Raw genomic sequence first — 24,841 nt, 5'->3', positions numbered from 1 at the left:
TGACTGAGACTGAAGTGATTTTACCAGGGAGGACCTGGTTGGTGGCAGCGGATTAGTGGTGTACGGGTCAATAGCCTGTGAGATTAACGTACGAACGCCACACCTTCCCAGTCAACTAACAAGGTCTGTGGACAAATGAGAGGGTGGATTCCCAAGACAGTAGCTGCTACAATCATGAAGGAGGGGCTGGGTCAACTACTATTGGCAGCACAATTGTTCTAGAAAAAGAGGTGCCAGAGCTCACCATGAACACCTCCCTCATTCTCTTAGAATGGCAATGGCACCCACCTGAGAGGTGCCGGAGCTGAGTTCTGGCAAGTTCTGACTGGAAAAAAGCCCTGACTACTGTATTCTCACAACTCAGTCCTGTGAACAGCTGTGTCAGGGAAAAGGAGCAAGGAGAATCAGATCCTAAGTTTCGTTTTCGAGAAGGCTCTGAGGTACTTTGAACACGGAAGTCGAACTATGACTAGGTCCCGGAGGTCCTCAGTGCAGAATAATTTAGTGGAAACTTATTTATACATGTGGAGGCATCATTTCCTGCTTGCTGCTCTGAAGTGGTTGAGGAAGCAGGGGGAGAAATGCGAAACGAAACAACAGCTGGGCCTCATTCCCCTCCATGAGATGGAATTTGACCGGTGGTGCTTTTAGAAAGCCCATTTGTTTTATTTTTGGCCACCATTCATACCAGCCCACAGGTTCTGTCTTGCTGCAAGATGGCGGCAAGGCACTCAGAGCACCAAATGGTCAATGCTTAAGGTATTTATTCCACCACCTTCATCGGACGCAAAATACCCAGGGAGGTCAGTCGCTTGCTGTTCCAGTTCAGCCAGGCCGAACGAAGTGTTGTCATAGAAGTGGTATTCAGGATCAGATGGGAAGCTCTGGCACTTGCTCCTTCTGTACTGTGTAGGGCTCAGAGTACCTCCTCTTTGGTGCATATCTTTAAGAGCCACCACAGCACATTCGTTCTTCCAAGCATCCACGCGGCCCAGGGAAGGCCCTCTTACGTTTCTCTTCTGCTCTGATCTATCAACGCACAGTTCCTGGGTCACTGGTTGGCGTCTAGTGACTGAGTCTATTTTCTTCTCTGGGGATTCCCATTTATGGGGGTTGTGTGTCCCATAGGCCATTGATTCAGTGGTTAAAGGAGTACTATAATACAGCTCAAACTCTTCAATGCTCTCACTGGTGCTTTTAGATTTAGGCCGGTGCTCTCCTTCCGGGACACGACTCCACGTTCTGGCTCTGCCGCGGTAGAGGTGGGTCTGGCATGGTGTCAGGGTGGACATGCTTCTTTTCCGGAATGGCTTGGCTTTTCTGGTTTCGTGGAAGCTGGCTGTTCTTCTGAACTGCGAACTTCTTGGGCAGACCCTCTCTGATGGCTCTCCTTTGTTCTCGAGATATCTAGGGTGAGCTCTTCTAATGAGAGACTGACAAGGGCTCAAGGTAGGGCTGGCCTGAGGCAGCATAAAATCCGCCCTAGAACAGTGCCTGTCTCCTAAGGATATGGGGTGGCCAGGGGGCTGCTCCAGAAAAGGAGACTTGATTCTGAACTTGCTTCCAGCTGCTGCCTCCTGGTTCTCTGTGCTCAGAGAGCTGTTGAGCACCGTGTCTGTCAAAGGGTTCTGAGAAACGCGATAGACTTTTGTTGTTTCGGTGAGGCCTCTCTTCTTCATTTCCTTCAGCTGCTGTTGTGCAAGGCGGTAGCTGAAAATGGGGGGGATTATTTTCTGAGCTGTGGACTCAAAGCTTTCGCTAGCAGAAGCTCCTCCCCCTCCTCCTTCCGGAGCAAAATAAAGACTTCTCCTGGAGCTCAAGGGCATATCTGGAGGTTCTCCAGAAAGCGAACAAGCAACTTCTCCCTCAGAAAAGCTCTCTCGCTGCTGTCTCTCATCTTGGCAGAAGTTCTCCTCGTCGGAGTTCTTCCGGAAGCTGGGCGAGTGGGTGGAGTCGCAGCGCACAGGGGTGCTGCACTTCTGGGTCCTGCAAAGCTTCCTCCATAGGGCGATCAGGACAGTAGCAAAGATGATGGATAAACACAAAGATATGCCAGTGACGGTTACTAGATTATTACTGGCTTTCTGGCCGTCTTCAGAAGGGTGCAGTGGTGTGATGGGTACAGGTTTAGTGGCTGAAATGAAAGAAGTAACTTGCTGAACAGATATCAATTTACAAGGTATTTCCCCAAATACAAAACCCACGAAACAAAGAGCAAGAAACTGTTCTCCATCACTGCCAATAGTCAGTTGGGGCCTCTAATTGAAAAGACTGCCACTTCTAGAGCAGCAAATTGCAGGAGGGCAGGCCAGGGCTCCTGTAAATGCTACATATATAGATCCAATATTCTTATCACAAATGCCTTTATATTGGATCTATATGATCCGACACTCATACTTTGATTGGCTGAGATGCTGCCTATCATTTTGGTTGCTGCAGCTTGAGTTCATGTCTAGCCTTGATACCTTCCTCCCTTACTACTGCTTGGATTCAGCTCTGCCCAAACTCTGCTTAAACCCAACATCTCCCCAGCCTACTTTATTCATTTATTTGTTCACTCAGTTTGTTAACTGCCCTTGTTAACTGGTTAGTATCCAGGGCAGCGTACAAAAATGAATTTCAACGCAGAAGTTCAACAAAAGCGCTTCAGATCTTAATCAATACTTTAAATAGCAACCTGCCCATCACCTTAATGCAACCCTAAAAACTGAACTATACACATGAAGCAGTCCCAGAAGATAAAGATTTACTGGTACAGTGGTGCCCCGCAAGACGAACGCCTCGCAAGACGGAAAACCCGCAAGACGAAAGGGTTTTCCGTTTTGGAGGTGCTTCGCTAAACGAATTTCCCTATCTTGCGAGTTCCTGCGGTTTCCCCCCCCCCCGCTTTTCCCCCCCTTTCCTAATCCGCTAAACCGCTTATCAGCTGTTCCACTGATAAGCCACCTCTCCGCTGATCGCTAAGAGCCGCTAGACCGCTAATAGCGCTAATCCGCTAAGTTGTCAATGGGCTTGCTTCGCAAGACGAAAAAACCGCTAGACGAAGAGAATCGCGGAACGGATTCTTTTTGTCTTGCGAGGCACCACTGTATATTGCTGAACAGATAGCAATGCTCATCACCTTCCTAGGAAAAAGGTTCCTTGCACCTTCATTTTCTCTCTTTTGATCTGAGGAAGCTGCTGAACACAGTCCTTAAGAGTTTGGGGTAGAGGTAGCTTTAGGGTGGTGTGGGCACCCCACTGAAGGGAGCACCAAAACAATGCTTCAGAATAGCGTGCGAGAGGTGTGGGGGGTGAATTTTAGTGTTGCACAAAGCACCTCTGAAATTTGAGAGCCAAGAGTCTGCCAGGGTTTGGGGGCAAGGCACCATCAGGATACTGATGGCACTCAGCTCTATTTCTCCATAACATCTGAATCAAGGGTGTTTGTGCAGTCCTTAGCCCGGTTCCTGGATACAGTGGTGGGAGGGAGCCTGAATCCTGGCAAGACAGAAGGTGCTGTGGGTGAGTGGTTCCTGTGTTCAGGAAATGCGTCAACTGCCTGCTCTGAATGGGGTTGCCCTTTGCCCGAATCACTGGAGGCCCAGGTAGCCTCAATGGGTAAAGGTAAAGGTAAAGGGACCCCTGACTGTTAGGCCCAGTCGCGGACGACTCGGGTTGCGGCGCTCATCTCGCTTTATTGGCCAAGGGAGTCGGCGTACAGCTTCCGGGTCATGTGGCCAGCATGACTAAGCCGCTTCTGGCGAACAGAGCAGCGCACAGAAACACTGTTTACCTTCCCGCTGGAGTGGTACCTATTTATCTACTTACACTTCATGCTTTCGAACTGCTAGGTGGGCAGGAGAGCCTCAATGGGTACAGACACCTTTTACTAGCTGCATCCAGTACGGCAGTGTGGCGTTTGCCCTCCTAGGTGTGTGACATCATACTGGGTTCATAAGGAAATGGTTAACTAATTGTAAAATGACTAACCAATGGGAACCCAAGAGGCGGAGTTAATTGTGTATAAGGTTTAAGCACAGAGGGTTTTTGGAGGAGTAGGGGGTTAGAGTTAGGGTGGTTGAGAAGACGGTATGGAGTTAGAAGAGACAGAGGGTTGGGCTAGTCTGATGTGAGAGAGGGAGAGAATTTGTTAAGAGGAGTCAGTCAAACAGTTGAGATAACCAGTCAGAAGGTATTAGGAAGGTATAGGCTGGTAAAGAAACTAAAGTTAAGATACTGACAGGAATATTATCTGAGAAACCATAAACTTGTTAAGGCTTATAAAATAAACTTGTTTATTTGGTTCACTTTTAACAACTGTCTGGACTCAGTGTTTTACCCGAGAGTAACGGGTTGGTGGCAGCAGGGAAGCGAGCACAGTGGTGGCACAGGGATCAATAGACTGTTAAATGTCTGGGGACCCTGTGTGATCGCCACAGGCAATCACCCTTTCTGGACACGGAAAACTTAACCACAGTAGTTCAGGCATCGGCATTCTGCAGGTGTGTATGTCATTCTTAAATGACACCTTCATGTTGCGTGTCCGCCTATAAAACGTTTTAGCTCTACCCTTGGGTCTTCTTCCTTCACTTCTGCCTGTCCTGAGATTTCACAAAGACAATCGTCCCCACACAAAACACACTGGGATGGACAAAGCTTGTACAGTGGCGCCCCGCAAGACGAACGCCTCGCAAGACGGAAAACCCGCTAGACGAAAGGGTTTTCCGTTTTGGAGGCGCTTCGCAAAACGAATTTGCCTATGGGCTTGCTTCGCAAGACAAAATGTCTTGCGAGTTCCTGCGGGTTTTTTCCCCCTTTCCCCAAGCCGCTAAGCCACTTCTCAGCTGATCTGCTGATAAGCCGCTTATCAGCGGATCTGCTAAAAGCCGCTAAACCGCTAATAGCGCTAATCCGCTAAGCTGTCAATGGGCTTGCTTCGCAAGACGAGAAAACCGCTATACGAAGAGCCTCACAGAACGGATTAATTTCGTCTTGCGAGGCACCACTGTATTCACTGACACGAAGAGGTGAGGAGAATAATAATACTATTGCCGTCTTATTTATTGCTATCCTGCCCTTTCCCCAGACTCACTGTGAGTGAGAATGCGATCTCAACATAAAGACTACGTACTGGAGCATTCCTCCAAGGAGCAGAGAGATGTTTCTTGCTGTCTCCCAGCGCAGCCTTGCTTTATAGGGAACGGGAAAGACGCGGGACATTCTCGATAGCGCTCTCGGGTGCCGTCCCCACAGGTCACACTACAGGGGCTCCAGGCCTGCCAAAGCCCCCAGGATCCTGTGAATACACAAACTCTGCATTACTGGAGGGATACAGTCCATTAGAGAGACAGAAAATGGCTAGCCTTGAAAACGGGGACATTCAAATCTGACCCTCAGCAAATCCAGCCTTTCAATCTCTTACAGGGAGGAAGTTATCCTGTACGCAAACAGGACTGTAAAATGGGTGCTGGATACAGAAGGAAGCGGGGAAAGCAAAGGACCTGGGTGATTCGCCAAGATGCAGATAGCAGCCTTACACCAGGGATGGAGAACCTGCGGCTTTTCGTGGAATGAAATTTTTATGACCCTAGGGGAAATGTCTTAAGAGATTAAGTTCAATATATTAGTTTTAATGAGAAATAAGATTAAATAAAGTAAAAATGGATGATTAATTAGTGAAAGAAGAGAATGTTAAATTACAGTATATTAAGATAAATTATTAGGATAAAAGCAAAGATGAAGGATTTGCTGAAATATCCAACTGAACCAGAATACAAAGAGGGGAGGTGTGAGGAGGTCAAGGAAATAAGCTAAAGAAAGAAAGTTATGTAAAGGTTTGATTTGTTCCTTTTTTTTTATTCTATGCATCTTTTTTCTTTCTTGTCTGTTTTCCATTTTTTATCTTTTTTCTTTGATGTGACTTGTTTTTATGTTTTGCTTTCTTTTTTGGTTTAATTGGGTGTTTTCTTGTTGTTATTTTTTTATTATTACTTATGTAACCTTTAAAATTTTAATAAAAATCTTTTTTTAAAAAAAGAGAGAGAACCTGCGGCTTTTCAGATGTTGTTGGACTACAACACCCATCATGCCTGCCCAATTTGCCATGCTGGCAGGGGCTGATGGAAGTCGTAGTTTAACAACATTTGAACGGCCACACAGGTCCTCCATTGCCACTGTACCCAAACTAACTATGGGTGGTCACCTTCCAGGCTGAGCGGCCTTTTCTGAAAGTGTCTCTTTGCGGTGAGCTGACCATTCCACCTATCAAATATCACAGGCCTGGTTGCCAGGGGTAACAGCAATGCCTCTTCCAACATCTACCCTACACACAGTGTGGAAGACAGACGCGGTCAGCCATGTATTGGCAAGTTCCTAACTTTCGTAAGCAAATGAGACCAAAACACAATAAACAGAACTGTTATTGAACACAATACCTCTCAGAAAGTAGAGTGCTCATGAGGCACCAGGCACTCTGAGCAACAAACAACCCCCTGGAGAAGTAAGTTTTTGCCTTCGACCCCAGCTGCAGACGGTTTTCAGTATCCAGCGTGTGTTGCAATAGTCCTGGCTTGAAGATGTGAGGGCGTGACTGACACTGGGAACGTCTAAATTGGATAGAAGTCTCCACCTTGTGGGGAAATGAAGCATTCCGGTTGCAATTTGCCTTTCGGTCCAAGGACTAGTTCAGTTCTTCACTTACTGGTTACAGCATCAAGTGACAACATCCAAGTAGCAGCAGAGCAGTGACCTGGAAGCTGGCCACTGTTCTGTCTGTATTATGGGATGCCCTTCTGAACTCTGCCATACATAAAGCTGCAAACATCAGTTGCTTCGGACGTCTTGTAAAAACACATCTCGCCTTTTGCTTTCAGCCATTTCTTGTTGACTTTTTTTTATGCCCATAGGCCTATGCAGTTGTCTAAAATGTCCCTAAATTAGCCAGTCATTTTAATGATTGATATGCATTGCTTTTAAATGTTTTTTATGCTGTTGTACACTGCCCTGGTGTTTTGCAAGAGGGCAGACTATAAACATTTGTAACACATAACATCGGACCCTTTTCATTTGTCTGAATTATTGTTTCCATATGCCCTTGTACTACTCCTTCACAGGTTTTGTGCTGCTTTTGTTTTAATTCCCTTGTTTATGTTTTTCATGCAGATTTCAGAAATATTAAGTGGTATATAAACGCTTTAAAATAAATGAACAAATAAATAAATACATACATACATACAGTGGTGCCTCGCAAGACGAAATTAATCCATTCCGCGAGTCTCTTCGTCTAGCGGTTTTTCGTCTTGCGAAGCAAGCCCATTGACGGCTTAGCGGATTAGCACTATTAGCAGCTTTTAGCAGCTTATTGGCTTAGCGGATCAGCTGATCAGCGGCTTAGCTGCTTAGAAAAAGGGGGGAAAAGGGGGGAAAACCCCGCAGGAACTCGCAAGACATTTTCGTCTTGCGAAGCAAGCCCATAGGGAAATTCGTTTTGCGAAGCGCCTCCAAAACGGAAAACCCTTTCGTCTAGCGGGTTTTCCGTCTTGCGAGGCATTCGTCTTGCGGGGCACCACTGTACATACATACATACATACATACATACATACATACATAAGGGTGGGCCATAGCTCAGTGCTGAGCCTAAGTTTTGTGTGTATTCCAGGTTCAATCCTTGGCAATTCATGTTAGCAGTAAAATACCAAGCAGCAGCAGAGTGATCTCTTCCTGAGATCTTGGTAAGCCACTGCCAGTCAGAACAGACTGGATGTAAGGCAGATCTCTAGGAGCAATATTAACTAAATAACTGCGCAAGGATTACTGCTGCTACAATGGGAACTTCCCTGTCCCCCTCTGCATGTGCACCAAAGCTATTCCCAAATCTGAGCTGGAGGGTTGGGAGGTATCAGGGGGAGAACGTTTTCATAGAATCATAGAGTTGGAAGAGACCCCAAGGGCCATCGAGTCCAACCCCCTGCCAAGCAGGAAACACCTTCAGAGGACTCCTGACATATGGTTGTCAAGCCTCTGCTTAAAGACCTCCAAAGAAGGAGACTCCACCACACTCCTGGGCAGCAAACTCCACTGTCGAACAGCTCTTACTGTCAGGAAGTTCTTCCTAATGTTTTGTTGCACAAGAGAAATCCTTGCTCTTATGGAACAAGCAACTTAGATCACTGTTGAATACAACCCTTGGTTCCTAAATTACATAAGCAAATGGGACCACAACACCACAGGTAGAAACTATTATCACCCAAAGTCAACTCAAACACAATACTTCTCAGGCAGCGCAGTTCACTCATTAAGCTTGCACATATCAAGTGTTAAGAAATTTCGAGTATGTACGTGTGGGAACCAGCCCCAAAGTCAGATGCTGTCTCAACCCTAGGTCAAAAGAGCTGCAGATCAACACTGCTTCAGCCTCATCTGGACTGAGTTTCATTTGGCCCATGTGCCACATTAGCACCGTGCTAAGATGCTACATAAGGGACACGGGTGGCACTGTGGGTTAAACCAGAGCCTAGGACTTGCTGATCAGAAGGTCGGCGGTTCGAATTCCCCGCAACGGGGTGAGCTCCCATTGCTCGGTCCCTGCTCCTGCCAACCCAGCAGTTCGAAAGCATGTCAAAGTGCAAGTAGATAAATAGGTACCACTCCGGCGGGAAGGTAAACGGCATTTCTGTGTGCTGCTCTGGTTCGCCAGAAGCGGCTTAGTCATGCTGGCCACATGTACGCCGGCTCCCTCGGCCAATAAAGCGAGATGAGCGCCGCAACCCCAGAGTCGTCCGCGACTGAACCTAATGGTCAGGGGTTCCTTTACCTTTACCTTTAAGATGCTACATAATAAAGATGCAGAGGAGAAAAATATGGAGGTCACAGCTGCGTTGAGGTCACCTGCACATCTGCAGATGACTCCATCCAGACAAAAAGGAACCTCTGAATCAGGGATGGGGAACCTGTGGTGCTCCATTTGTTGTTGTCCTCCAACATCCCAGGCAGTGTGGTCATTTGTCAAGCATGGTGGGCATTGTGGTCCAACAACACCTGGAGGTCCACTGGTAACCCCTCACAGCCCAAATGAAAGAACCACAGCCACCAGGATCCATTCTCTGGGACTGATGGGTGCAAGCAGAACACATTAGTGTAGACTCATAAACACACCTGTTGTGTTCCTCAGTAACACAGAGTCCTTAGTTATGCAACTGAAAGGTCTGAGATGCTGGCCAGTGAAAAGCCTGTTTAGGGAATCTTTTAATGTTTGATGCATTACTGTATTTTAATATTTTGTTGGAAGCCGCCCAGAGTGGTTGGGGAAGCCAATATATTATTATTATTGTTATCATCATCATTATTATTATTTTCCCCCTTCCCTGCTCAAGAAAAGCTGTACCTACAGCTTCTTCTTTCTGCTCATCTCATCACCCACCAAAACATTCATTTTCCTAAGCAGCAAATGAGAGCAGAAGGCAGGTGGCTGATGGGACCAAAGAGAAAACAGGTGTGGAAAAGGTGACCTCACTTTTAACAGGAGAAAATAAACAGGTGGATCTTTTTCTGACATGGAGATTAAAAAAGGGGTGTGTGTGTGTCAATTGAGGAACCTGTGAATCTCCAGATGTTTTTGGATTCCAACTCTCACCAGCCTCAGACAGCATAGCCAGGGGGAGGAGTGAATGGGAACTGTAGTCCAACATCTGGGAGGACCACACATTCCTCATCCCTGTTTTAACATGGAATGGTAGAATTGGAAGGGACCACACAAGGGTTATCTGGGCCAACTCCCTGCACTGCAAAGAATCTGCTTGCCATGCTGCTAAGAAGCACAGGGAAAAGATGAATATGAAAACATGGCACTCCTAGGCTGCACCCACTGCTAATAAATTAGGTGGATTCTCCCAGTGATGACGTGTCCTGTGCCTGAAGCTTCAAGGGATCTTGACATGCCCTTTTCAAAAGGAAGAGAAGCTGGAGATTAGGTAACAGGCAGCTACATAATCAGCGCCAGGAATGGTTTCTGGAGCAATTGCCAGCTAATGGCAGGGGTAAGACTGCCCTGCCCTTCTGAGAGGAGGCTTGAACAAGCCTGCAGCAAGCCACACCTTTCCCAGCTAATACTCAATCAGCTGGTTGGAATTGACATTTTCCCCAAAGTGCAACCGCTGCACTGATAGCAACTGAAGCATAGAAACATGGTAAAGCAGTGCCCCACATCCTGCGTTCGGGCTCTGTAGTCAATCTTATAGTGCCCAGTACATGTGGAATAAGGGACGCGGGTGGCGCTGTGGGTTAAACCACAAAGCCTAGGACTTGCTGATCAGAAGGTCGGCGGTTCAAATCCCCATGACGGGGTGAGCTCCCGTCGTTCGGTCCCAGCTCCTGCCAACCTAGCAGTTCGAAAGCATGAAGTGCAAGTAGATAAATAGATACCGCTCTGGTGGGAAGGTAAACGGCGTTTCCGTGCGCTGCTCTGGTTCGCCAGAAGCAGCTTTGTCATGCTGGCCACATGACCCGGAAGCTGTACGCCGGCTCCCTCGACCAATAAAGCGAGATGAGTGCTGCAACCCCTGAGTCGTCCATGACTGGACCTAATGGTCAGGGGTCCCTTTACCTTTACCTGTGGAATAAGAGTACAGGCAATGCAGTCCCCCATTCCTGTAGGCAAATGTGATCAAACATCTTCACAGCTGCCCCCTTATTACCAATTGCCTGGGTTACACATTATTAGAAGCGAAGAGCCTTGGAGTTCATTACCTCCCAAGAACTCTGCAGGGCGAGCTAAGCTGAGAACCAGACGGGCTTCAGACTTTACACTGCAAGTGCCCTACTTGTGGCTTGCTGCTATAAATTGTAAAGGGGAGGTGCATGTCTCCAAACACACTATGAGCACACACCAGGGAGTCTTCTGACATAGGAACAGAGGAAGCTGCTGTACACAGAGTCAGGCCACTGGTCCGTAGAGCTCAATATTGTTCACACTGTCCAGTAGCAGCTCTAAGAAGGTAATCACAGAATGACAGAGTTGGACTCATCTAGTCCAACACCCTGCAGTGCAAGAATATCCAGCTGTCCCTTAACGGGAATCGAACCTGCAACCTTAGCGTTATCAGTGCCTGAGCTATGGAGTCTTTCGCAGCCCTACCCTGGAGATGCCAGAGATTGGACCTGGGACCTTCTGCATGTGACCAGCGATGCTCTACCACTAAGTTACACCTTTCCCCCAAGCCCTTTTCTCTTAAGGGTTTGGGGACTGCCTTTCTGAGCTGCTCACAGTGTCTTGCCCAAGGCTATCTAGAATCCCTTTTGGCAAAGCAGGGAGATAATAATATAATATAATATAATATAATATAATATAATATAATATAATATAATATAATATAATATAATATAATAATAACATATTAATAATAATAATAATAATAATAATAATAATAATAATAATAATTTATTTGTACCCCGCCCATCTGGCTGGGTTTCCCCAGCCACTCTGGGCGGCTTCCACAGAAACCAAAAATACAGTAAAATCACACATTAAAAACTTCCCTGAACAGGGCTGCCTTCAGATGTCTTCTGAATGTCAGGTAGTTGTTTATTGCTTTGACATCTAATGGGAGGGCGTTTCACAGGGTGGGCGCCACTACCGAGAAGGCCCTCTGCCTGGTTCCCTGTAGCTTTGCTTCTCGCAATGAGGGAACCGCCAGAAGGCCCTCAGCACTGGGTCTCAGTGTCCAGGCAGAACGATGGGGGTGGAGACGCTCCTTCAGGTATACTGGGCCGAGGCCGTTTAGGGCTTTAAAGGTCAGCACCAACACTTTGAATTGTGCTCGGAAACGTACTGGAAGCCAATGTAGGTCTTTCAAGACCAGTGTTATATGGTCTCGGCGGCTACCCCCAGTCACCAGTCTAACTGCCTTCTTGGTAGTAGCACCCTCCCTGTGGAACACAGTCCCCCATCAGGTGTCAAGGAAACAAACAACTGTCTGACTTTTAGAAGACATCTGAAGGCAGTGCAGTTTAGGGAAGTTTTTAAGGATTTATATTTTTATTATGTTTTTAGATATGTTGTAAGCCGCTCAAAGTGGCTGGGGAAAGCCAGCCAGATGGGCAGGGTATAAATAATAAAATTCTTATTCTTATCAGAATGAGACACGGCATTTTAGAAAACGAGCAAAAAGCTGAAATTAAACCAATGGCCCAAGCCCTCCCCACTACAAGAGGGGTTTCCCATAAGGTATTACAAACCTCTTCCCTGTCATCGCCTCCCATCCTTGTCACCTGCCCGCCTTTGTCTGGTCTCCCTGCTGCTCGCCTAGTTAAGGGGCAGTGAAAGGGCTTTATCATCGTGTTTTATGGGGGTCCTATCCTGTGCTCACAGCTCTGCATTGGGGGTGGGTCACGCTGCAAATGCAATCATATTCCAGGCTCTACGATGCACAGATGCACGGCATGCAATCACAAAGACATCTCATAATCCTTTGGGTTTTCAAATGGAGGCTTTCTCAAAAGGTAATACAGACCAACATTCCTTTGGATTAGCGCACATTCCCTCGCTCTTGGTGGGGCATTGTCTCTGGGCAAAAGGCTAAATTCAAAGCAGTATTTGTTTGCGCCCTCGTCGAACAATGTGCAGTTGAATTCTATCTGGCCGTCCTTTGGATTCATGATACTTTCCTGCAGCCTTACCGCCCTCTGACCAGAAGGCCCAAGGTCTTTGAACACAGCAACGTTCCCACCAGGAGACGTGCAGGGAGGAGGAATGACAGAAACCACAACCGAAGACTCACATGTCATTTCTCCTGCCACGACCAGCTTGTATCCAAATCTGCGCACGAGATCAATAGGGCCTTCCGAAGCAATGACTGACTTGGTCTCTGCCAATTTCAGGAATACAGTCATGTAGGCTTCTTGGCCAACCAAGCGACAGTCAAGCGTCACCCACTGGGACCTGGCGAGAGAAAGCTCTTTGCTAGTTCTCAGTCCCACAGTCTCATTCGAGATCTGTTTTCCGAGTTCATAGAAGCGGCTGGTCAGTATAACATCCAGAGAAACCACCGTCTTATTCACTGGACACAAATATTCGTCGGTAAACAGCCTGAGCTGAAGGGAAGACTCAAAAGCTTCAGAAGTCCTCCTCAAATCAAAGTGGAATACAGGCCAGACCACACTCAGTGGGGTCTTCTCTCCGTTCCACTGGTTCTCAGGAGCCATTTTGAACCAGTAGTTCCCGGCACTCTTAAAATGGAAGCACTCAAAGACAACAATATCTTGGTCCTGGTTTTGCAGAAGCTGTTTTCTGGCGACAGTTTGATTGGTGCTGGCATCTATGAGCAGGATGGAACCATTTTTCAATGTCACGTTGCTGTCATAATAATTCTGGAAGCTAACCGACACAGTGCCGTTACTCAAGGCTACGTGAGTTGCTTGCTCCAAGAGGAGATACTCCACTGCTCCAAGAACTGAAAAGAAGGTATTTTACAAGGTCAATAGTTGAACAGAAAGAATCAACGCAAGGGGAAGGGGAGGAGATAGGGAGATTTAAGAGGTTTTTTTTATTTTTTTTGAGGAAATCCAATGTAACCTTCACACTCCCCACTAATAAGCACCTCCCAAAAACGTTCTCAATTTCAACCTGCTGGTGGTCAGTTACTCAGCAACAGGCAGATGCAGCTGGTTATAAGGGGCTTAGAAGCCTAAATTTGCCCAATTCATTACAGTGGTGCCTCGCAAGACGAAAATAATCCGTTCCGCGATTCTCTTCGTCTAGCGGTTTTTTCGTCTTGCAAAGCATGCCCATTGACAGCTTAGCGGATTAGCGCTATTAGCGGTCTAGCGGCTTTTAGCGATCAGCTGTTAAGCGGCTTATCAGCGGAACAGCTGATAAGCGGCTTAGCGGCTTAGGAAAGGGGGGGAGCGAAAAAAACCCGCGGGAACTCGCAAGATTTTTTCGTCTTGCGAAGCAACCCCATAGAGAAATTCGTTTAACGAAGCGCCTCCAAAACGGAAAACCCTTTCGTCTAGCGGGTTTTCCGTCTTGCGAGGCGTTCGTCTTGCGGGGCACCACTGTACATGCATGGCTCCAAGTTACTACCGAATCCACAGCAAAAATGACTCTGCACCCATAATGCTTTAGGTCCCAATGCCTATCTCAGAAGACTTCCACATAGATATGCAAACTTTTAAAACAATATCAAACTTCTAGACAACGCATCAAAATTTGCTTACGTGCAATTTTGTGAAGTATTAATAAAGGGAAATGTGTGAGAGAGCAGGGAGAAAACAATATTTTATTCAATCGTTTGAATTAAATGCAGTTTAGAAATGTTTAGAAATGCAGTAACACTTTATGAACCCCTTAGTATCTTACGGTCAGCTGTAAAGTTCAGCCTATCATGTTGGCCATGAATGGGAGGTGTTCATTTATCCCTATCAGCAAAATTTAACCTTTTCCAGCATTTCCCCTATGAACTCACCCCAGTATTTTTAGCGGAGAAAATATATTCAGTCAACGTTTTTTAAATATTTTGCTCCTCCCACAAACCTTACAAATTATCCCACATCTCCACCCCAACAATATTTCCCTTTAATATTCCCTAACAAGGATATGAAAGGAAGTTACAAGAGAACAGAGTTGACCTCTAACACTAAAATAGCCCTTAGTATTCAAAAGTCTTAAAACATAATACCATTTGGAAAGCTGGAAAGGCCTGAGGAACCTGGAGCATTTTCGCTGTAATAAAGGACCCTGAAGTCTGTGGGTGATGAGCTCACCTGTCATAGAATCATAGAATCATAGAATTGGAAGAGACCACAAGGGCCATCGAGTCCAACCCCCTGCCAAGCAGGAAACACCATCAGAGCACTCCTGACATATGGTTGTCAAGCCTCTGCTTAAAGACCTCCAAAGAAGGAGACTCCACCACACTCCTTGGCAGCAAATTCCACTGTCGAACAGCTCTTACTGTCAGGAAGTTCTTCCTAATGTTTAGGTGGAATCTTCTTTCTTGTAGTTTGGAGCCATTGCTCCGTGTCCGCTTCTCTGGAGCAGCAGAAAACAACCTTTCTCCCTCCTCTATGTGACATCCTTTTATATATTTGAACATGGCTATCATATCACCCCTTAACCTCCTCTTCTCCAGGCTAAACATGCCCAGGTCCCTTAGCCGTTCCTCATAAGGCATCGTTTCCAGGCCTTTGACCATTTTGGTTGCCCTCCTCTGGACACGTTCCAGTTTGTCAGTGTCCTTCTTGAACTGTGGTGCCCAGAACTGGACACAGTACTCCAGGTGAGGTCTGACCAGAGCAGAATACAGTGGCACTATTACTTCCCTTGATCTAGATGCAATACTCCTATTGATGCAGCCCAGAATTGCATTGGCTTTTTTAGCTGCTGCGTCACACTGTTGGCTCATGTCAAGTTTGTGGTCAACCAAGACTCCTAGATCCTGTCTACTTCCTTCCGAACTATTTAACCAACGGGGAGGAAGAGAAGAATGCTTGGTGAGCAATTTCCCCACCCACCACCGCCTTTGAGCTCTGCAAGCCATTGCCGTTCCTCCCTTCACCTTGACCCACTAATGCTTCATTTACATTGCATATTAGTTAAGATAAAAATGAAAAGGGAGGTGGCGTCTGAAGCAGAATTCTAGAAAATACCACCCAAGTTGAAAAAAACAGAATAATATACTGCAGCGCTCTTTTTGAAGGCTTCTTTTGTGACAGAGCTTATGAATATTTCATTTAGCCTTTGCATCACAGAGAAAAAGAGAAGGGATTTAGACGTGAAAATTAAAACCGACAAAAGCCAGAAGCGAAGGATTCGGCCTCCCACAAGGCAGGACCCTCTATTATCTATTCCCTGTGGTGTCTCACAGAGATCTATCCTGTCCTCTAGCCTGTTCAACATGCATAGGAGTCCAATAGGTGAAATCTGAGCTTTTGCAGCTGGCTTGATTCTGGCGGGGTGTGTGTGTCCAAATACATATATTCTTTGCAGAGCAGGGAATTGATGCTGATTTACACATCAGCACCGTATCTGGCTATTTGCCTGCTCTCACATACTCATATAGCAAATGTGAAAGCAGGAACTGGGATCTGCAACAAACTTTTGATTGATCACTGAGGGTTGAGTTGCTTCGAATACCTGTTTTGTTAATTTGCAGTGTGGACTGAAGCTGCTTCTGGGGACCCTCCAGGTTTATGGGCCCTGAAACTTAAACTGCATTAGTTTCGTAGTAGTTCCACCCCTGCTGGTGGGTGTCACCAGGGTCACCTCTGAGTCTTCCCTGCTGTGGCAGCAGTAAGGAGATGCCAATGAATTCTAATAAGCTTCCTAAATGAAGCCTGGGGACCTTACCTGCCCATCATGGCAAATTCTAGGAAGATTGAGGCAGAGGGCTAATTCTTGAACGATAAGCATCCTTCTGCAGCAGACCCATCAACTCTAGGGACCGTGGTGTTAACTGAACACCCAAGAGCTGATTTTCATGCAGGCCCTGGCTGGGTCCCAGAAGGGCAAAGCCCCACCCCAAAAAGCCAGCATCCAGCTGCACGGCAGCCATTTCTAAGAAGATATTTCAATTGCTGGGAGCTAAACAAATGTGTAGGGACACGGTTGGCGCTGTGGGTTAAACCACAGAGCCTAGGACTTGCCGATCAGAAGGTCGGTAGTTCGAATCCCCGCGATGGGGTGAACTCCCGTTGCTCGGTCCCTGCTCCTGCCAACCTAGCAGTTCGAAAGCATGTCAAAGTGCAAGTAGATAAATAGGTACCGCTCCAGTGGGAAGGTAAACAGCATTTCCGGGCGCTGCTCTGGTTCGCCAGAAGCGGCTTAGTCATGCTGGCCACATGACCCGGAAGCTGTACGCCGGCTCCCTCGGCCAATAAAGCGAGATGAGCGCCGCAACCCCAGAGTCGGTCACGACTGGACCTGATGGTCAGGGGTCCCTTTACCTTTAAACAAATGTGTAACTAATAACGAGTGCCAGAATTTGGTTCCCGTTCTCCAATCCTTTCTTCCCTTTAGTGTCATGCCTTTCAGAATGTAAGCCTGAGGAGTGGGGCAGTTATTACCGATATCCGCAAGCTGCTCTGGGAGCCTTTTCCAGCTGAAGAGTGCATCAGAAATGCTATAAATAAGTATCAGTACATTATTTCCAGCCACGTAATGTGTATTTCTCAGCAATACCTCTTAATGCCGTCTCTGGTGTACTCTATTTTGGGTACGTTTTTTAAAAAACTGCGCAAAACAAAATTAGAGGGGAAAAGGTTGAAGGAGCTATGGTCTGGAAATGCTTAGCTTGGAGAAAAAGAAGTGAGAATCTTCAGTCACTGAAAAGAAAAGGAATAGCTTCTACTATGAAGGGGGCGGGAAGAAGGGAAGGTGTGTTAGAACTTGGAATTAAAGATGGTGACTGATGTCAGCTGATGGACGAGGTTTGGAGGAAATGGTCCTTAGACTAGAGGTTTTCCACCCGTGAAATAAAGAGCTGGCTGGAGCAAGATCTGACTTTCCAGCAATACTGCTAGAGAAAAACACAGCTATAGTCCTTTCCATCTTTTTCTAAGAAACCTTAGAAGGCTGTGCATAGTATTCTTTACAGGCGCAAACCGATTCATAATTATAACACTTTCTTTATTTCCATTTCTTTCTTTCTTCTTCTGTTCACATCAAGCCACCCATTTATAAGGGATTCCAAAATAACCATAGTGAATTGTCTCCAATGGCTTACACCAAATACTCACCATAATCACAGAGCACGACTAGCAGTAGATTTGAAAAATCTTTCAACATCTGTTTCATTCTGATCAGAAGGGCTCCCTGTTCCTTTTATTCCTCATGTCCTGTTCCAAGTCCAATGTCTGTTCTGTCTTTGCAACTACAGTAAAAAAAACAACAAAACAAAAAACCCAGAGGATTTTTCTGAACAGCCTTTTAAGATTTGCCTCGAAGAGCAACACTCTGAAATTTATTTTGACAAACGTTTTTTCTTCTGCTCATTGGATACACGCAACAGCTATTTCACCATGCTCTTGACTTCACCAAGTTACAATAATAGATGGTATCTCAAGTTTAAGTACAGTGCTTGGATTATAAATGTGCTAACATGGATTTACACACAGAGTTGCCGCTTTTAGCAGCCTAGAATGACTTCACACAAACTGGCAATCAGGAAGAGAGACTCTTGTCACATAGAAACTGGACTTTTCTATGCTCCTATCTGTGGAATCACAGAGAAGTAACTCTAACGTTTTGGCAGCTGAGAAACCAATTTAAATTGGTTGTATGAGGCAACTGACACATCGTAAAGACACATAATACTGCGCATGAACACTGCCCAGACGGTATCTATTATACCGATAGCCTGCTACTTCCATTGGTGCAAGAGCAAATAGCCAGACTGATTGTTTTTAAAGAGGGCGCAATATTGCATAGATGTCTGGGTGGTTGATACAGCTCTGTATTTCTGGGCCTCAGGCTGCAATCCTACGCATGGAAACCAGTCTCACTGAGCACGGCAGGGCTTCCTTTCAAGTCAACATGCATAGGCTTGCCGCATGCAACTCATGGGTGTCTCATAATAGGACTGCCAACATAGACTTAAAGCTTTTATTGGTGACAGGAGTGTAAAGCGTTAGAAACTCAGATATGTAAGCTGATTGCCAAATGGCTGGCACCTTAAACCTAGGTTACGGTCGCCAGAACAGAATGCCTATGTGCTCCCCCCCCCCCGAAATTTATTATTGCTATTATTATTCATTTCATTTCTATACAGTGGTACCTCGGGTTAAGTACTTAATTCGTTCCAGAGGTCCGTTCTTAACCTGAAACTGTTCTTAACCTGAAGCACCACTTTAGCTAATGGGGCCTCCTGCTGCTGCCGCGCCGCCGGACCCCGATTTCTGTTCTTATCCTGAAGCGAAGTTCTAAACCTGAAACACTATTTCTGGGTTAGTGGAGTGTGTAACCTGAAGCGTATGTAACCTGAAGCGTATGTAACCCGAGGTACCACTGTACTGCTTTATATTTTAAAGGGGAAAAAATTCAAAGTAGTTTAAAGGTAAAGGGTAAAGGGACTCCTAACCATTAGGTCCAGTTGTGACCGACTCTGGGGTTCTGGCACTCATCTTGCTTTATTGGCTGAGGGAGCACAGCTTCCGGGTCATGTGGCCAGCATGACTGAGCCGCTTCTGGCGAACCAGAGCAGTGCACGGAAACGCCATTTACCTTCCCACCGGAGCAGTACCTATTTATCTACTTGCAGTTTGACGTGCTTTCGAACTGCTAGGTTGGCAGGAGCAGGGACCGAGCAACGGGAGCTCACCCCGTCACGGGGATTCGAACCGCCGACTTTCTGATCGGCAAGTCCTAGGCTCAGTGGTTTAACCCACAGCGCCACCCGCGTCCCCAAAGCAGTTTAGAACACTTTAAAACATCAAATAAAACAATCCAGAACAAAACAAATGCAAGCTTCAAAGTAAATATTTCAGATCTTTCCCTAGGTGACATTTTGCTTTCCACATATTTATTTACCTACTTATATTGCTGCCCTGTAGCAAAAGAACTCTAGAGAGCCAAGGGGGTGTATTGGTTAGAGTGCTGGACCAGGACCAGGGTTCAAATCCCCACTCAGTCATGAAGCTCACTGGGTGAAAAGTTGGGATATAAATGCAATAAATGAGCTTTTCTGCTTAAGAAAGCGGGAGGGACCATCCAGATGAAGACATCGGCCGCCCACCTGGACCACATGGATCACAACTGAACCCGTGCCAGCCACAAAAAATACCAGGTGCCTAGCTACTTTTGAACACTGGGAGTGTAATGTTGTTGCAGCTTCAATCGAACACCACATTGACCTGGCTTCCATATTGATTCTAAGCCAAGTGATGGCTAAGTTTGTGTCCAAATGCATGGTGTCATGGGTCCCTTGGTTCTGTGAGGTTCTGCCATAGTTTGGCAGACCCAGATGATAGGAGGAGGGGGGGGCTGAGGGGGCGGGGCTTGAAGGCTGGTATCCCGGGAGAGAAGTCTTCCCCTTGTGACTCAAGGTGTTGGAGACAGGGAAGCAGATCTGATGTTACTCTCCATCACCCCTCCTTCAGAGCACAAGGTGTCATTGGGGAAGGGAGAGGACTTCAACAATCCAACGGAAGGCCAAGTGGAAAAAGGGGAGCCAGAGACGCTGGAATCAGTAAAGCAGGACGCAGTCTTCTTGCCAAGAACCAAGCACCACCTGCGTAAGAGGGAGCAGATGCACCTGCCCAGGTGGGACACACACCTGACCCTGTGGCAGTCCCGTGAGTGAGCTCACTCCTGCCTCATCTTCAAAAACTTGGCAGGAGGGGTATGACAACCATTGGGACATCTTGGTTGCTTCAGTTCGGTCCTGCATCCCTTGCCTTGCTTGTGTACCTTGGAATCCTGACTTCTGGACCTTGTGCTTGGTGCTGAGCCTGTTACTGTTATAACCTGAATAAAGTTCTCTTCCTTACTCTCGAGTAAGCGCCACTGTCATTGTGTTTTGGGGTGGGACCACAACACACAGAATGAAGATGGCGACCACCTCATTCCTCTCCTGGTCCTGCTGCTGTCTCGCTAACCAGAGCTAAGCCATGGTTTGGTTTGGTTTTATGTGTGAACCTCTTTTGCTTGGCTACACTTCATGGTTTGTCTGAAACATGACAAACCATGTTTGCACTGGTTTGCACCTAACGCTAAAGGCAAACCATGGCTTTGTTCTGAGTAGTATAGCAGCAATAGGACTGCAGGAGGAGTGAAGGAACTACTGTTTTCATTTCTTGCACTATCACTCACTTGTGCTTAGCATTGCATGCAAACTGTGCCAGAGTGCGACACAGCACTGGTGTCAGCTTTTGGCACACCCTGGCCTACAATAGGAAGTGTTAGGGTCAAGATATGAAAAACCGATAGTGAGACATTTCCCTGTGAACCATGATCTTTCCTTTTGCACAGAAGCATGGGTAGCACAGAATATTCACAGAATATTCTCTGTGAAGATTAGAAAAAAGTGCTAGAGAAGTGTAGCTACTGTTGTATTTTTAGCATGCCACAAAACCACACCAAGATCGTCTTAACCCTTTCAAGTGAACATGCTTCTTTTAGGATTAAAGAGTCGAATTATTTCAATATGGAAAATTAATGCACATAAATGCACAAACAGCTGTCAATCCCAACAGCAAATCTAAAGCTAGAATTCTGCTAGCCATGGTTACAGCATAAACTCCCAGAGACCAACAAGATTTGTACTGGTGGTACTCAGGAAAAGTGAGGCCCACCCATTGTTTAAAAAGGGAAGTATGAGCGACACAGAAGGAAGGAAAACAATCCACAAACAGCTCATGCCTCTCTGACTGCACTGAGGAAAATCAGATACTGCTGCTATTGTAGTGAGTATCTGTCCACAGGATGAAATTATACTGAAAACCACAAGCCATCCGTAAATGAAATTTACAGGCGCACGGCCAAGATCTTACTGCATGATCCACACAAACAATTAAAAATGATATTGGCACATTAAAAAATACAATAAATAGGTGCCTCCACCTTTGTGGTAATGTGTGCAAGGATATTTGCCTACAAGACTGGCCAAATACTTGTAAGTGACTGTGCATTGGTCAAGACAGTGAGCCCAATTCACCTTTGGAAAGACGAAAGTTGTTCCTCATATACAAATTCAAACACACGCAGGTGTGGACTGCTGTGTTCACATTCCAGCCTTACAGTGCAGCGAAGGAGTCAACTTCTAGGGGCTCCAGCCCCTACAATAAAAATATGAGGGGAATTCTCATTCAAATGGTGTGTGTGCACTTCGTCATTTGATCGATTATGTGGGGCAGGACTTACCTGGGACCCCACAATATTTTATTCAAGTTAGCAATCCTGGAGTGCAGTGAAGATTTTCCCTCAGTGCGTTTCACAGCACATACATTAGGTGGTATTGAGTAGAATGGTGTGCAAAAGGTGTGCACACCTTGGCTAGAGATGAATTAGGAATCGCTTAAAGACTCCTATCAGTTGGTTTGAGGAACAACACTTAAAATGCAGTATCTTATATGCTTATGCTTTTGGGATAACTTTGTGTGAATGTGGATTGAAAACTCAACACTAGAGGCACAACGAGTGTGTAGTAAACAGAAGTGTGAACACAGTATAATTGAAATGGAGAAAACAAGGACTAAAAATAATAATGGTGGAATGTGGACAAGCCCAAAGTGTAGGCACACAGCTCTGAAAAATAAAGAGCTAAGCTCCGCACTCCACAAAGTGGCTCGGATAATCCCAGATCATATCTATGTGACTGGAAGACTGGAAGATACAACCATTTGCTCTCAGGTACATAAATGAGAGCTAATATCACAACTCTTTCCAGATCACTTAAAATAGAGTTATGATGGAATGGAGGTGGAAGCTAACTGCAGTGCAAGGAGGTGCATTTATTTTTTTATTTTTTTTGGAAAACGAGTAGACAAGAGAAAAAAAAAAACTCAGTCATGTTAAATGGCAAATTAAAATACCTCAAAACAAACTTAAGCACAGGCTAGCTGCTCTATACTGCAAAAGCAGGTACAATAAAAGCAGGTGCATTTCAACCGAACCTATAAAACACAGTCACAAAACCACAAAGCAGTCAACAGCAATAAAAATAACATTAACAGTGCAATCCTGCACATGTTTTTTCAGCTCCACTGTTTTACTGGGAATAAGCTCCCTGTATTTGGTATTGCAGAAGTTGATTGCTCCTCATAGCCCTTTAAGAAGCAACTGCTAAGAGAACATTTAAAGATAAAATCGAGGGTATTTTGAAAATGCTTGTTTCTCCCAGTTCCTAGAGCAGGAGACTCTTAACCTCAGGGCTGTGGGTTCAAGCCCCACGTTGGGCAAAGAGATTCCTGCATTGCAGGGGGTTGGACTAGATGACCCTGAGGTCCCTTCCAACACTACAATTCTACGAGTTTAACCAACCATTCTTTGTCCTTTTTGTGGTTTGTTTTGTTCTTGTTTTCATTATGCATTCTGTGTTTTTATGCTGTGAACAGCCCTGAGATCTTCGGGTGCAAACCTGATACATATACAAATTTAATTCAAAAAAAATTAAAATACAGAATAAGTATTGATATATAGGTTTGGATGAGAGTTAAGATTGGATAAAGTAAAAGTGGTTTTTAAAAATATTGTAAAATTCAGGATTTTGTTAGAAAGATGTTTGAAAAAACAATTATGTGGTTTTGGCAGAAATGACATAAAGGATTAAGTAAAAATGAATTGATGAAAGAGAGGATGTAAAATTACAGTATTTTAAAAGAAATTATTAAGATAAAAATAAGGTTGGAAGCATTTGCTGAAACAACAATTTGAATTAGAATACAAAAATGGGAGGTGTGAGGAGGTCAAGGAAATAAGTAAAGGAAGAAGGTCATGTAAAGGTTTGATTTGCTTTTTTTCTTTTTTAAATGGTTGTATTTTTTCTGTCTTTTTTATTTTCCTTTTTTCTCCTTTTTCTTTTTGTAACCTTGAAAATTTCGAATAAATATTATTTTTTTAAAAAATAAAATAAAATACTTACCCAGTTCCAAGTATTTCTTCCTCTACATTACGAGAATTAAATCGTGCCAAATCTGGAGAGGGCATGAGGGAGATGGCACGGCAACGCCGAGGGACGCGCTTCCTTCCAAGCTTGGCCGGCGACTCGACTCTCTTTGCCCCGACTCCGAACTTTCCTCTGCGGGACCGTTCCCACGTGCAAGACGCGCGAGTTCACCTGGGCGTCAGGTGAAGGGCTTTGGCGGCGGCGATGGCACGGCAACGCCGAGGGACCCTCTTCCTTCTCTAGCCAAGCTTGGCCGGCGACTCGACTCTCCTTGCCCCGACTCCGAACTTTCCTCTGCGGGACCGTTCCCACGTGCAAGACGCGCGAGCTCACCTGGGCGTCAGGTGAAGGGCTTTGGCGGCGGAGCTCGCCGACCAACTCTGGCCGGGCTCTCCTCACGGCGGGCGCGCATGTCCGGAGCCAGAGCCAGAGCCGCCGCCGCCGACCCCGCCGCCAGTGTCTCTCCCTTCCAAGGCGCGGAGATGCGCCTCCCGGGCCGGGCGTGGCGCAAAGGAACCGAGGGGAAGCGCAGCCGGCTGGCCCGCCCTAGCGCAGCGGGGGAAGGAGGGCGCGCAGCCCGACCGCCCCCGGCAAAGAGGCGGCCTTGGACGGGCTGAGGACGCAGCAGTCTCTGCCTCTCCACCTCAAGGGCGCTCAGGGCCAAGTACTGGGTGTGCCACCTCCCTAGAAAGCAAATGTCTCGCCCCCTCGGGGAGGGGAAAGAGAGGCGACAGGGAAATGCTCAGCGTTGCCTCATCTGCAGAATTAATCATAGAATCCTAGAGTTGGAAGAGACCCCAAGAGCCACCGAGTCCAACCCCCTGCCAAGCAGGAAACACCATCAGAGCACTCCTGACATATGGCTGTCAAGCCTCTGCTTAAAGACCTCCAAAGAAGGAGACTCCACCACACTCCTGGGCAGCAAATTCCACTGTCGAACAGCTCTTACTGTCAGGAAGTTCTTCCTAATGTTTTAGTTACAGATAGGTAGCCGTGTTGGTCTGCCATAGTCAAAACAAAACAAATTCCTTCCAGTAGCACCTTAAAGACCAACTAAGTCAGTTCTTGGTATGAGCATGCACACGAAAGCTCATACCAAGAACTGACTTAGTTGGTCTTTAAGGTGCTACTGGAAGGAATTTGTTTTGTTTTTCCTAATGTTTTGTTGCACAAGAGAAATCCTTGCGCTTATGGAACAAGCAACTTAGATCACTGTTGAATACAACCCTTGGTTCCTAAATTACATAAGCATATGGGACCACAAC

General features: G+C 46.1%; 2 protein-coding genes and 2 long non-coding RNA genes across 7 annotated transcripts in view; 1 reads left to right on the top strand and 3 right to left on the bottom strand.

Moving 5' to 3' along the window:
- Positions 1–24,841, bottom strand: part of LOC309338498 — an 86,534-nt gene that overhangs the window by 5,558 nt on the left and 56,135 nt on the right. The window lies entirely within an intron of this gene.
- LOC309338414 (fibrinogen-like protein 1) overlaps positions 1–24,841 on the top strand; it is a 67,255-nt gene that overhangs the window by 17,873 nt on the left and 24,541 nt on the right. The window lies entirely within an intron of this gene.
- Positions 488–24,044, bottom strand: THSD1 (thrombospondin type 1 domain containing 1). Of its 3 annotated transcripts, none has more exons than XM_081855501.1 (5): positions 23,553–24,043; positions 17,713–17,847; positions 12,489–13,427; positions 5,114–5,278; positions 488–2,134 (listed from the first exon to the last, which is right to left on the bottom strand). In XM_081855501.1, exons 2-5 carry the CDS (start codon positions 17,768–17,770, stop codon positions 732–734), a joined length of 2,565 nt encoding a protein of 854 aa, XP_081711627.1. In that variant the 5' UTR covers positions 17,771–17,847; positions 23,553–24,043; the 3' UTR covers positions 488–731. The 3 variants fall into 3 exon arrangements, with proteins under 3 accessions (XP_081711627.1, XP_081711628.1, XP_081711629.1); XM_081855502.1 differs by lacking the exon at positions 23,553–24,043 and adding an exon at positions 18,075–18,430 and having other exon boundaries at positions 17,713–17,846; XM_081855503.1 differs by lacking the exon at positions 5,114–5,278 and having other exon boundaries at positions 17,713–17,846; positions 23,553–24,044.
- On the bottom strand, positions 5,385–7,891 carry LOC309338481. Its single transcript, XR_014154920.1, has 3 exons — positions 7,584–7,891; positions 6,029–7,224; positions 5,385–5,535 (listed from the first exon to the last, which is right to left on the bottom strand). It is a non-coding gene; the product is annotated as an uncharacterized lncRNA (long non-coding RNA).

Source organism: Podarcis erhardii, assembly GCF_964252035.2.
Source record: "Podarcis erhardii genome assembly, chromosome: 3".
Classification (NCBI taxonomy): domain Eukaryota; kingdom Metazoa; phylum Chordata; class Lepidosauria; order Squamata; family Lacertidae; genus Podarcis; species Podarcis erhardii.
The sequence above is the reverse complement of the archived record's forward strand: the minus strand, read 5'-3'. Positions and strand labels throughout refer to the sequence as shown.

Excerpts from the sequence above, each read along its gene's own strand:
- THSD1 (XM_081855501.1), bottom strand. The coding sequence starts at position 17,770 with ATGAAACAGATGTTGAAAGATTTTTCAAATCTACTGCTAGTCGTGCTC. Across the intron at positions 13,428-17,712 it reads AGTCGTGCTCTGTGATTATG|TTCTTGGAGCAGTGGAGTAT; the intron begins GTGAGTATTTGG and ends CCTTCTTTTCAG. Across the intron at positions 2,135-5,113 it reads CTCCTTGGAGGAATGCTCCA|CCACTAAACCTGTACCCATC; the intron begins GTACGTAGTCTT and ends CTTTCATTTCAG.